We start from the raw sequence: 13761 nt of genomic DNA on the forward strand, positions 1-13761 counted from the left end.
GAGTTCTCATTTAGAAAAATGTAGCAGAGAGATCTTCATGAACTCAGGGTTTGCTGCTTTTTAGCCCTTATTAACACTGTTGTATTGCCAGCTTTTCCGGAGCCTTGTACTAGTAAGTGAAAGCTAAAAACTGTTGGGAGTATGAGCAGAAAGAAACGTTTAGCTCTGTAGAACAGGAAGGAAGTGGTCAGAGGATGGGAACACAGCCAGGCTTCTAAGATCCTTTATATTTAAGAAATAGATTATAATGTAAGGAAATGTAATTCAAGGCCAGGTTGGACAGAGCCTTGGGTGACTTGGTTTAGTGTGAGGTGACCCTGCCTATGGCAGGGGGGTTGGAACTAGATGATCTTAAAGTCCTTTCCAACCATAACTATTCTATGATTATATGAAAATACTTTTAAAACGTAAAATAAATTACCCTCTTTTTACCCATAGAAACTTCATTAAATACTGATCGAACCTTGATTTGATACTTTCCCATTTGTATTTCTTTTTTATCTTGCTAAAACCTTTTTTTAACTTTTATTATAATGAACAATGTTCCTTTTTAACATACAAAGCTAGGCTGTTTCCATCTCCACTTTGAAACTGAGGGCGTTCAGAGTATGTTGTTAATACTACTTATAATTCATAACCTGTGCCAAATGTGTGTTGATAGGAGTTTACCTACTTTGGCATGGATTTTTCTTCTTGTTTCATTGTAATACACATATTTATTTTATGTGTACACACAGCATTTTGGTGTGTAAGTTTGGCATGTATCTTTTTATGCTGAATTAAAAATAGGACTCTCTCCTCCCATATTACTATTCTTCCCCACCATATTACTATTCCAGAGTTTTGGTTTGGGGAGTGAAGGGGGAGGGCTTTCTGCATATTGCATATCAAAAGCCCCTTTACTCCCATCAGTCGGACCTTCTCATACTCATCACTTTCAGATACAACAACATGGAAACGTGTAAGGAGAGGGTGCCTATAACCCTCTGACAGTTGTTTAAGATGCTTGGCCTGCTCTTTCAGAATTGGCAGTCACCAGTTACAAGTTTCAGATTGAGTGTGCTGCAAGAGCTGTGAGAGTATGTAAGTTGTAAGGTGCTCAGTTCTGTTACATAGCTACTACTGTTACCTAGAACTTTTCCCTCCCACGAGGTCTCTATAATTGTACCCCATTTCTAAAGCCACATTTATTCTGTTACAGTATGCGATCCAGTGATGGGTGACAAATGGAATGGAGAAGGCTCTATGGTGAGTACTTACCTGTTTGGATTCTCTGTATAATGAGTATTTGCTATATAAAGATGTATAAAGATTTACTAATTTTAAACATCAAACCTAAGCTACTTTACCTAACTGTGGATTTGGATTCCAGCATCAAGAAAGTTTGTTCTTTGATTTCCTGTATTTGAATGAGTTTAGTATTAGAATGATGGCTGCATAGCCATGGGATTATTTCTAACTGTTGAGCAACAAGGTGGAATACAGACCATGTCACCAGGAACATACCCCTCTGCTCCCCATCTTTGTCTCATTGGAGTTCCCTCATCTGTCAGGAGATCTGTTTTGGCTGATAGCCCGGCTGGCATTATCAATGATCATGTGAATTGACATACCACTTAAGTGAAGATGACTTATTTCGTGTGAGATCCAACAACTCTAAGGCGCGGAGCTGCGATCAGTGACAGAAGGTTTCTGTGTGACAATAGCAGGCAGCATACTGACAAAGAAGTATTCCTTTTTGATTAAAACTAGCGAATAGTTTTAGTAAAAATGCAGTGTGGGAAGAGATCAGCAATAGTAATTTCTTCTGCCTTAGCTAGTCATGCACTATGAATTTCTCTTTGTTCCTGTACCTTTCTACAGTTTACCTGCTCATAAACCATTACGTAGTGGTCAACACTGCGGTGGGATTGTATCTGTTGCTTATACAATTGGAATGGGAGACAGTAACACAGGGACCCATAGAATCATAGAATGGTTTGGGTTGGAAGGAACCTTAAAGATCATCCAGTTCCAAACCCCCTGCCATGGACAGGAAAATCTTCCACTAGACGAGGTTGCTCAAAGCCCCATCCAACCTGGCCTTCAACACTTCCAGGGTTGGAGCAGCCACAGCTTCTCTGGGCAGCCTCTGCCAGTGCCTCACTACCCTCACAGTGAAGAATTTCTTCCTAATGTCTAATTTAAATGCCTCCTCTTCCAGTTTAATGCCATTACCCCTTGTCCATTCATTACATGTCCTTGTAAAAAGTCCCTCTCTGGATTTCCTGAGACTAACAGAGAAAAAACAGGGACAAAAGGGGGTTCTGCCAGAGAATATCAGCTACTAGAACAATGAACTTCCATTAAAGGTTTTGTTAAACTGAGTTACAGCAGGACTCAGGATGGTGAGGTGTCCCCTGTATGCAATCTAACCTGAACTCCTTCCTAGCTGAGCTCCAGTGCATACCAAAGCAGCCGATGCTTTTCAGCTTTGAGTCTCAAGAACAAACAGGTTTTGTGGACTCCTGTTACATCTTAGTTTGTCACCTGCTTAGACAACCAATCTCCCTTTGCTGATGGGCTGTATGACAGCATGAATGGTAGCTGAGGAAAGGAGAGTTGCAGTCCAGTATCTCAGATGCTGCTGACAACATTTGATAATGTTCCTTCTCCCCTAGTATGTGCCCAAGGATCTTCTCCCAGTCTACAGGGACAAAGTTGTACCTGTTGCTGATATAATTACTCCTAACCAGTTTGAAGCAGAGTAAGTACTTATTTCCTTTCACTGACAAACAAACTTGGGGTAAAAGCAGGGGAGACTGATCTTATTCTTTTATTTTGTCTCAGTATAGTTTGTCTCGATATATTGCCATATGTATGTATGTATTGGGTTTTGGTTTTTTAGCTGTTCAAAGAAACACTTTATTATATGTCAGAATATCAAAACTGTTTGGCTCAACCCCCTAAAATGAGATTCAGAATTAGCACTATGGGAACCTGTCGTAGGAGTTACGAATTTAAATGTCCTGCCTGTACTGTCTACATAGCTGTGACTCTTTGGTCAGGGGATACTGTGACTCTTTGGTCAGGGGATAATCTGTTGTGATACATAACAGGCTGTCCCCCCTAAGGGGAGGAAGCAGCTGCATGGGAGATGAAAAGAAGACACTTGTGATGGAATTCTATGGTCCAGGGATCAATACAGGAAGCAGGTTAGGACTGGTGTGAGTTAGGGTGGCTTCAGAAGTGCTGTATGTCTCTGCATGTTTCTTTTAAAGACAATGGTCTGGTACAGCAGATCTTGTAGCTACAAACCTGTTAGGCCTGTATGGTGCAGCCCAAGCTTTCCTCCTTTCAGAGTAAACAAAGCAGTCATTGCCTGGAGAGCTTGTGCTCTTTTAAGATTTGTGTTTCATTCTCAGGTTACTCACGGGCAGGAAGATTCACACAGAAAAGGAAGCTTTAGAGGTAAGTAGGCAAGGGGTAGGATGTGTATAATCTCTTTTGGAATTCCTGCCTGCAATGCTGTAGTTTGCTATTTGTCTTCAACCTTGAAGTCACTTTGGCCTCTGTCCTTTCATAGAATCATAGAATAATTAGGGTTGGAAAGGACGTTAAGATCATCCACTTCTAACCCCCCTGCCATGGGCAGGGACACCTCACACTAAACCATATCACCCAAGTCCTTGTCCAACCTGGTCTTGAACACTGCCAGGGATGGAGCATTCACAACCTCCCTGGGCAACCCATTCCAGTGCCTCACCACCCTAACAGGAAAGAATTTCCTCCTTATATCCAATCTAATTTCTAATTTCCAATCTAATTTCTCTCCATTTATCATTAAAGCTCGTGCACTCCAGGCACAAACCGCTTTAAGTTCTGGTGTCAGGCTCCTGGAGAAACTTCCCGCAAGAACCACAAATAAAGGCATTGCAATGGTAATGGGTAGATCTCTGTGAGTTTGTTTTCCTGCAGTATAGGAAGGGTAGCAGAAGAACACGCTGTGGAAATGCAGTGGTAGGGGTGAAAACCCGGCGTGACGCTGAGCGCTAGAAACCTGCATGAATCACTCCCTCTGCTGTCCACAAGCGAGTCGTGCAACAGCAATGCTGAGTGTTAAGACGTTTCTCTTTCTGCCAGTTTGCAAGAAGAGAGCTTACCAGCAAGCTTTTACAAGGATTGTTCAATACACTCTGAATCTTTTCCTGACAGTGCTTGTTGGTGCTGTTTCTCTTCCTTAAATTGACTCAAAAGGGGGTGAGACCTGGGTTGCAAAGGAATAGGGTGCATACATGAGAAACTAGATTGGGAATGATGGCCTTCAGGTGCTACCTGGTGAAAGACAGACAAATCCACAGCATTGACAGCCGCTGTCATCACCATACAGAGATGATAGATTGCCTGCAAACAGATTGCATTGAGGTGTAAAGATTTACCCTCTGAAGCAAACTGAGGAAAATAAAAAACTGCATGGCTTGGTGGAGGACAAAATAGGAATATGGTTTTACTGATGTCTTGGGAAGGGCTGAACTCTTTGTTTTGTTGACTGATCAAGTGCTTTCATAATGGGTTGATGTTATTTTTTCCATTTTGGTTTTGAACTTCAAAGGGACACAAAATCTTTAAACAAAAGGCAGCTGCAGTGGCACCCTAGAGAGTAGCTGGGGTCTCTGGGCCCAAATGTTTGTTGTTTTTTTTCCTTAAGCAGCATCATGCAACACGGGTTGATTACCATCTCAGGACGGAAGCAGCTCCAGCTCTTTTAACTGTCCATCCACCCTCGCTCCCCTGCAGTTTTAGACTACAACACTATGCTGGGCGAGGCTGATTAATCTGTGCTTCATGCCACTAGCTGCTAACTGAAACCTAGTTTTTTGATTCTGGTCCTCACCAGCGGAACCACAGTCTGAAGACCAATGCTATTAGCTGTACAGCCATTAGTTATAAGTTTGCATATTTCAGCTGTAAACACAAGTTGCGTGTGCTAAATAATTTTACAAGTTCATTTTCTGACTGATTCATGTGATATCTCGCACTTATAACAGGTCTAAAAAAATCTCTTCTAAAGAGATAGAATTATACTTAGGAATGGAAGCATTTTTAAAATAGTTGCTTTCAGGATATTATATTCTAATGTCTCCCCAGCTGCATGTTATAAATAGATCGTAATAACCCATGCTGGAATTTATCCCCTGTGGAGGTGATAGGAATTCTGCATCTATTTCCATGGTGACGTACCTTCATTCATTTCTTTAGCAAAAGAGTGGCAACAGTATAGTCTTCTAACATTAAATATGATGAATTATTAATGTAGAAGTGACTAAGTCCTACAGCTGGAAATAGTGGTGATTAGGTTCTTGGTGAATTGTGACTAAGAAATACAACAGAGTTTATTGTTACCTCACATGCACACAGGTTGATTATGTTGGCATATGCTGGTGGATTTCCTACTTCTTTTAAAACCCAGCTGATGTCTGTGCAAAGAGGTCTGACAGCTGAAGAAACTTGGAGGCTTAGGCAAGAAAGCAAGCAATAGAGAATTACAAAATAGCAGAAATAAATCCTTATCATTCAGCTCCTCCTGAGTCATAGCTAGCCTGAAAAGATTTTTAGTTAAACTCTTCTGGGAGAATTAATATTTTATCTGTGTTTTATGCTAAAATCATTATTGAAGTAATTCTTCTGTGAAATCAAAATCATTTCTGTGGCAATTGATCATGATGTCAGAAGTAGAGTATTAATGAATTTAAGTGAGGCACACACAGAGTGGAAATACACCTGCAAAGGTACAGAATTTACAGGTGTAATTTGGCGTTTGTAACAGAATGAGAAAAGATTGTGACAGACACACACTTGTGCCTCTGATTTAGCTTTTTAACTCTTCATTTTTGCTAACTCTTGAAGTAGTAGCTAAATAAGACTTCATGACTTGGAGTTGTGACTTTTCTAGCACCTGAGCTGCCATCTTGAAAACTAGCATGTATCTGTGTATTTGTTCTCTTATTCTTTTGATAATATGTTCTGAAAACGTGATGCAGACAAAAAAAAATCTGATCACATCTGAAGCAGAGTATTCTTTTCAGAGCAGCATCCAAAGATAATAGAGATGCTTGTATATTTTAACAGGTGTGTTCATTTAAATGCATGTTTTCATTCTACTACTTCAAATAATTTCTCCTAATTCAATGAATTCTTTTGAGTAGAAACTCTTTTTTCTCCTTACAAAAGATGCCAAAATAAGGTGCTTGTTAAAAATCCTTAGTACTAAGAATGATGCAAAGTTTAATCAACACACATTGTAGTGGTGATTAAAAATTGATTTCTGCCTTTTTGCACATGGAAAGGTAATGGATATGCTCCATGCCATGGGACCAGAGACTGTGGTGATCACAAGCTCAGACCTACAAGCACCTCTAGGAAACGACTACCTAATTGCTCTGGGAAGCCACAGGAAAAGTAAGTCACAAACTCCTTCATTAAACTGGGTTTTTTTTTTAACCTGTTCTGTGCTTTCAGTTACCTTCAGCCCTCTCCATAAATATGTGGTTTCCTGAGCAAGCTGCTGCTGCTGTCTAAATGAAAATAGGTGGCTCTCAATCCTACATGAAAATAAAGGTGCTAGCTACCTGCTCCCTCTTAAGTGAAATAACTACAGTATATAAGTTGTAAAAGCTATCCCAACTTGGCAAAGTTTTGAAAGGTAGCATCTTCTAGAAGAGCTGGTACAAAGTTTACAGTAATCCTTAGCATCTTTATATTGCAGACAACAAAGGAATTCAAATCCAGTAACCACTTTTAAATTATAGTGACTGCTATTGTATTCATTGCTGGGTCTGTTACTTAACTGTCTGTTTTATTTTAGCTAAAGCAGATGGTACCAAGATGACACAAAGAATTCGAGTGGAGTCTCCTAAAGTGGATGCTGTCTTTGTTGGAACAGGAGACTTGTTCGCTGCTATGCTTTTGGCATGGACACATAAGCATCCAAACAATTTGAAGGTTGTGAGAGAAGTTATTTATGTCTCTGCAAGCTTAGACTGTTTATTTTTCCTTTATTACTGCATTTTTGTTTGACAAATAAGATGCTCTTCTCAAGAGAGAGAGACTGCATGCATGTATGTAGTTACATTTTTTACTCTCACTTCATCATAAGCCCTGAAATCAATTTATTGGATATGTTATTCTGTTTCTTTCCCTTTAAGCACATAAAGTCCTTACAGGTGTGTGATTTCTAATACCTGTTTTGGAAGAAGTAAGAGTCTAAATTTTTTTCCCCAAACTCTATATTACATGGTTGTCATCCTGTTTGTGACTGCTCAGTCATGTTTGCCTCTTAATACCAGTGGTTTTGAAATAATAATATTAACTAAGCAGCTGGAATTTTACTAAAACCTGAATATGTTATGTTAATGCAGGTAGCATGTGAAAAGACTGTGTCAGCCATGCAGCATGTTCTGCAAAGGACCATTAAGAGTGCAAAAGGTAATTAATTCTTATCTCGTTCCCTTGTTCCATCCGGATTTACAGCAGAAGAAACATTTAAAGAGATTTCTGGGTTTCCTGGCCAAAGGTAGCTCTCAGTGTAAAAGCAGAGGATTTACAGAATGAGAGCTTCACAGTCTTTGTTCCTCACTGTGTCCTCCAAGTTTTTTGATTTTTGACAACACCTGACTGAAGATGTCACTGTTCAGCTTGTAGTGGGACTGCAGTCACACTGACTGCACTTGACTGCTTTGCAAAACAGTGGTGGAAGAACTTGAGGAAATGCTGAGTTTGATGTGCAAGAGAGCTTCTTGCTCTCTTTTTAAGTGTTTTGCTCTCTGTTTTACGTGTAGCTCACTTACTTTCCCTTGGAGTGCGTGTGTTTAGTATTGAGAAGGGATTATCATCTAATAATAAACTGTCTGTTTGCTGTGTTGGCCATGTAAGAAGTGATATTTTATTTTTTTTTGAGATTTTTTTTTTTCCTTGTCTTCTCTCCCCTTGGGAGTTCCCATGCCTTTCAATTCCTAAAGAGGTACAGATCTCTTGGTTCCTGGAGCATGGCTGTGTCACTTTCTAATTAATGGCAGAGCTGTGTTTCTTTCCTGGAGAGTGGTACAGAACAGGGGTGATAGGAAATCACAGTGCTTACCTGGATCTTCCACCTTAGAAGCTAAGGGGTAGTAAGAGAGACTGGGGAGGGGGGGTAACAGAACAATGTAGTTTGTTCTCTTTTTATACTGCTATCTTTAATGACATTCTGATGTACTCTTTCTAGCACAAGCTGGAGAAGGAAACAAACCAAACTCAGCCCAGCTGGAACTCAGAATGGTCCAAAGCAAAAAAGACATAGAAAACCCAGAGATCATAGTGAAAGCCACAGTGTTATAAAGGTTGTATGTCTCCAATAACGCACAATGTATTGATGTCCTCATTTCTTTCCTGTAAATTGTAATATTTGCCTTAGATCTGTGACAGAAATCTGACTTTCATGAAATAGTGCCCAGCATAGGCAGATATCCACTCTCAAACATATGTGCTGGCCTTGCTCAGTTTTAAAAACAAGTTGGTGTGCATTGAAGCATATTGCCGGGCATCAAAATGGCTGTCAAATTCATGTGGTCTGTGTAATTACCCAGGGCAAGAGAGTACAATGTTCACAATGTTCCTGCCTTGCCAAAGACTTTAGATGTGAATTTGCTAATGGAATGCTTGACTGACTGGAAAATATTTTTCAAGATGGCATCCAGGGCCAATGGAGCTGGCTCCATGCTCGCTTTTCCTGGAGGTATCTGGTTACCTACTCTGGTATTCAGTATCTCAGCTGCTATGAAACTAAGCAGGGTTAAAACTACACATAAAGTTCTGATTGTGTGTAGGAGTACTTTGAAGATGTTTGGCATTTAAGTTCTCTGAAGTGACCTTGAGGAGTCATTCACATTACTGATAACTGCTCCTGTTTCTTGTCTATGAAGAGCTGTACAGTTTCAGTTTTTGCAGGTACTGGCTGCTTATTTCTGATGTCTATGGGCACCCACATGATTTTCTTCCAAAAGCTGCTCCAGAAACATCTTCATTAATATGAATTCAGTAGCACTGATTAGAAGTTTGTAGTTCTGCCTCTGAGGCCAGGTTTGATTCTTTGTTTATTTTTAACTAAGGACAAACAATCTGTAAGGACAAAAGAGAAAGCAGCTCTTGCCCTGAAAGCTGGCTTCCCTAGTTTGTTCTTCATGGACAGATGCATTTACAAACTGCCCAGGGCACTTACATTTAACAGTAGTGAGCAGTATGGGCAGGCTTATCAATGAAGCAATGTTGTAAAAGTAGTATTTGTGATTTACTAAACCTTACTAAACTATGTATGTTTACCAGATGCAGTAAAACATACAACATTAATTTGTTCATAATGTCTCTGTAGCCTACACTGATTAGAGATGACAGAAATTCATTATTATTAATGCATCTTTATTTCAAAATTCCCTTCATAAGGTTTCAAAATTGGATTCTTAATAATTTCAGCATCCTATACATCACACGCACGTACTACACAAGTAGGGCAGATACGCTGACAGTACTGACCACTTGTACTTCTATATGATTTCTGAATGAAACTGAGGTTCTTGCTTTTCCCAAGATGAGGTCTAGTGTGATGTTAAAACCAAATTCAGCTGATGAGCTTTATTTGTTTAAGATGTATAGGGAGCTTAAAATTGCATTTCTATTTCCAGTGACATGAAGCAAATTTGTATTAGTGGAAAGGACTAATTTTAACTTGATTACTCGAGTATGCTCAGGAAACTCACTCTTGGGTATCTCCAAGATAACTTTTCCTGTATCTTCCTCATCACACCTGCCTAACAGATAGTGTCACCTGCATAGCTTGGGAGTCCCCAGAAGAGCTGGTTTGGAGATTGCTTTGGCCACTGAAGTCTTCATTTATCCAACTATTTTTGTGGATTTTCTGCCATTGAAAAAGTTAATTGGTTTCACCTAGTAGAAGAGTAATTTATCCTTAAGGTGAATTTTTGGCTGAACAGATTCTTTTTTATCTAGTAAGATTTCATAATTAATAATAATTTTGAAATCCCCCATATTTTTCATTTCATGAAGCAAATAAAATTTAAGAGATGAACACGTTTTGCAGTAAATGTAAGAGGCAAACTTTAGGCTTTCAGTCACAACAATGAATAATAATTTTTTTCTCTCATGCATTTGACATTTAAAAAAAAAAATAAATTCGTATGTTGTGAGACTTTTAAGGAGGGTGGAAACCCCACCAGAAACAGCCTACAGAATGTGACTCTACTGCCACAGTTTTTAGTAACCACTGCCATAAAATAACTTTCTAGCAATAATAATATCAGGGATGTGAACAGTTGCTAAAATTATCAGTCAGTAATAGAGATGCTAGGGTAAGGGTTGGACCGGATGATCTTAAAGGTCTTTTCCAACCTGGTTGATACTATGATTCTATGAGCTCATGGCTGGTAGCCAGCATGGAAAAAGACATAAACTATCTTGACAGTATGTATAAATATCTTATGGGAAGAGGTGAAGAAGAAGGAACCAGGCTCTTCTTGCTGGTGCCCAGCAAAAGAGTAAGAGGCAATGGGCACAAATTGAAATACAGGAAATTACATTTAAACATTAAAAAAATATAAATCACTGTGATAGAACACTGGCACAGGTTGCCCAGAGAGCTTGTAGAGTCTCCACCCTTGGAAATACTCAAAACCTGACTGAACATGTCCCAGAGCAACCTGCTGTACTTGACCTTGCTTGTGCAGTGGGACTGGACTAGATGATCTCCAGAGGTCACTTCCAGCCTCAACCATTCTGTGATTCTGTGAAGTACAACAAATTGCCTTTCTTTGCGGCGCTGTATTTTTAAATTAATGCAAATAGTTTATTTCTTCCTGAGACACGAACTTCCAGACATGCTAGGAGATAGCTCAGCATTAATAATTTGCCCCCTTTTTAGATATGCTGCTTTTTGCTTGGGCAGTTGTGCCAGGAATGCAGTTGCCTTTTTTGATAGTTGAATACAGCAAAGGTACTTAAATATTGTTGATGGTGATGCATTCCAGCAGTTGAACACAAAAGGATTTTAACTGTCTATAGCATTGATTAAAGAAGTCTTGCACGCCATATTCCAAACGTAACTGTGAGTTTATTTATCTTTTAAAATTAGACTTATTTCATGTGGAAGCATATAATCCCTACCATACTCTTGGGAAGAAGGGATCAATATACTGAACTTCCCTGTCTGTACATATCATGGTTGACTTTGTGGCGTTATGCTTCACACCCTTACCTGCCTGGAATGTATGACCCAGGAAGTGGATCCTGCTGTACTGTTTTCCTATAGCCAGAGCTGTGAAATGCCCAGCACTCCCTGAAATAACTTCATTGCCAGTCACGTAACACAGTCCGTCTTGGGAGTTGCATGGGGACAAATTGAGGGTCATATGGTGGCCATCCCTGCTCTAGTGCAGTGCAAAATGTAGATTTCCAGTTCTTCACATCAGCGGATCAACAGGAGAGAGAAGCTCAAAACTGGCTTTTTAATTTTTTTTGTAAGAAGCAATAAGTAATCGCTGTCAAAGAAACCTTTCCTGTTGTGAGCATGTGCTACAGAAAGCCCATTTAGTAAGTGTGAGACAACACAATTTCTCTTACCACTAAAAAAAAGTAGACTTTCACAAGGGAAGTGAGAGAAAGGCAAGGGCTGGCTTTCTCTGAAACAAAGAAGCTTGGGATTTACAGAACCTAAAGCTACCTTGCAAACAATGTTTTATCTGTAAACCATAATGAACTGTCATCTTGACATAAAAATCTGTATGTTTGTTGGAGCAGCTTCTACCTTTCAGGTGTGGTCTTTTCCCACTATGAATCAATTCAGTAATTCACACCTTCCCTAGAAACTGTGACATATCCATATTAAGAAAAAAAATAAAATACTAGTGCACTCAATTAGCAAGCATTCATATTTTGAAGTAGCTGGATTCTGTAGCAATGGGCTGTTAGCTTCTTCTGCTTAAGTCTCTGGGATTTGCTCATGTGATACCTGTTTTAAACTCTCACTGACCTGATCTAAATTAGGTTGGGTTTATGTCTTCAGTGAAGAATTAGGCTTAACATCTCTTAACAATCAATAACTACTGGATAATCTTCCGTGACCGTCCTAACAGCATGAAAGGTGTCTGTAGCCCACCAGTCCAGCATCACCAGTTAGGGACTGCTGACTTCACTGCCACACATACTCCCATGCGTACGTGTGAAGTTAGCAGCAAGAGAGTCTTCTAATGCGTACACGTATGCATGGGAGTGATGAATGCTTTTTGTTTGTGTCCAGTCGACTTCCCCACCATTCTTTCACCCACTGGAAGTAATTTATGTTGGATCTGTTTTTTCTGGAATGAATTTTGCAGTGTATGTGGTCAGCCATTTTGATTATTCCCAAGTGCATTCATTTGTGGAGCCATCATGCAGGAGAGACCAAAAGTTGTTTACAAAAGATCTACTCTATTCTGGGCCTGTATTAGTCTCTACATGCTTAAAATTCCCACATACCTCTTTGGGAGAAGTGCATAAAGACATTGTGCTACAATCAGTGCTGTTCACACTCTATATAGATATTTAAGAAATCTGTATAAATTGTTAACGTTTTCTTTGCTGATTTTTCTCATAAATGGAAGAAATCTATAGTCAATATGTTATACAGGAAAATCAGAGGACCAAGGTTTCCAGCTACTCGTACTGCCTTTTTGATTATCTTAACTGTGTTCTGATTGGATGGTGTTAATTTGTTGTCCATAGACTGTTACGGTGATTGTATTGATTTATTTTATTTTAAAATATGTGGCAAGGAAGATTGTAATAAAAGCATCTACATTTAATATACTGTGCACACACAAAGTGTTAGATCCTATTTTTGCATATGTGAATAATTTCAGAACTAAACGGAACAAGAACAGTTCGATAGTCTTGCTGAATAAAGTGGATGTAATTAAAGGTCTCCTTACTTATATCCTAGTATAGAGAAAGGGTACTTGATGAAGGAGCACACATTTGAGTGCTGTAATCATCTCATTGTAAGACAGCATCTATGAGGAAGTGAGTAACATCCTTCTTGTCTTAGTTGTTGGTTTGTTGTTTTTTGTTAAGAAATGTCATGGGAAGACAACTGCTGGCGTTCTGCACCACTGCTCTTGTATGCCTCTTACTTGCATGTGTAGGATTTCTGCGTTGTGCTCTTTATTCCTACGTACAAGGTGAGAAGAGGGGCTTGGAACACAAAACGTAACTCATTTTTAGGTCTGTTTCTCATGCAGTGCTTAGCTGCACTCCCCTTCGTGGAATTTTTGTCTTACTGCGTAAGTTAGAGCTTACAAGGCTGTACATTAGGAAACAGTTGTTCTTGCATGTCAGAGCAAGTGCTTCTGTCAGCACTTTATACTGTCTTCTGCTAGGGCAGCATTTTGCATGAGGAAGAGAGCAGGTACCTAGTTTAACGAGAGCACTGCGTATTAGAGAAAGTGCTACCTCATTATGCTTACACCCACTGGAGAAGTTTGGCTTATATTTGTACTAAACAAAACCACCTCTCCTGAGTAAAGGCCCTTGCCTGTTTAAAGAGTAGTCTAGAAGCTGAGAAGCATTTCAAATTTTGGTCACTCTTCAGCCAAAATTATTTCTTCATAAATCAAAACACAACTGTTTTTTGCATCTCATTGCAGCTGTACTGGCTCATAGACTAGTCATTCATCTCCTGTTAGAATCACAGGATAAGGT

General features: G+C 39.5%; 1 protein-coding gene across 1 annotated transcript in view; it reads left to right on the forward strand.

The window, feature by feature from the left end:
* Positions 1–11925, forward strand: part of PDXK (pyridoxal kinase) — a 55373-nt gene extending 43448 nt beyond the window's left edge. Inside the window, exons 5-11 of the mRNA XM_057405037.1 lie at positions 1202–1248; positions 2661–2746; positions 3405–3450; positions 6327–6438; positions 6845–6981; positions 7398–7464; positions 8243–11925. Of these exons, the coding sequence (XP_057261020.1) occupies positions 1202–1248; positions 2661–2746; positions 3405–3450; positions 6327–6438; positions 6845–6981; positions 7398–7464; positions 8243–8355 (608 nt within the window). The 3' untranslated portion in view covers positions 8356–11925. The remainder of the gene's footprint in view (positions 1–1201; positions 1249–2660; positions 2747–3404; positions 3451–6326; positions 6439–6844; positions 6982–7397; positions 7465–8242) is intronic.
* Positions 11926–13761: the final 1836 nt, after the last annotated feature.

The sequence above is a fragment of the Pezoporus wallicus genome, unplaced genomic scaffold (assembly GCF_028554395.1).
Source record: "Pezoporus wallicus isolate ANWC-B61680 ecotype Strahan unplaced genomic scaffold, APGP_CSIRO_Pwel_v1 contig_1739, whole genome shotgun sequence".
In the NCBI taxonomy this organism is placed as follows: domain Eukaryota; kingdom Metazoa; phylum Chordata; class Aves; order Psittaciformes; family Psittacidae; genus Pezoporus; species Pezoporus wallicus.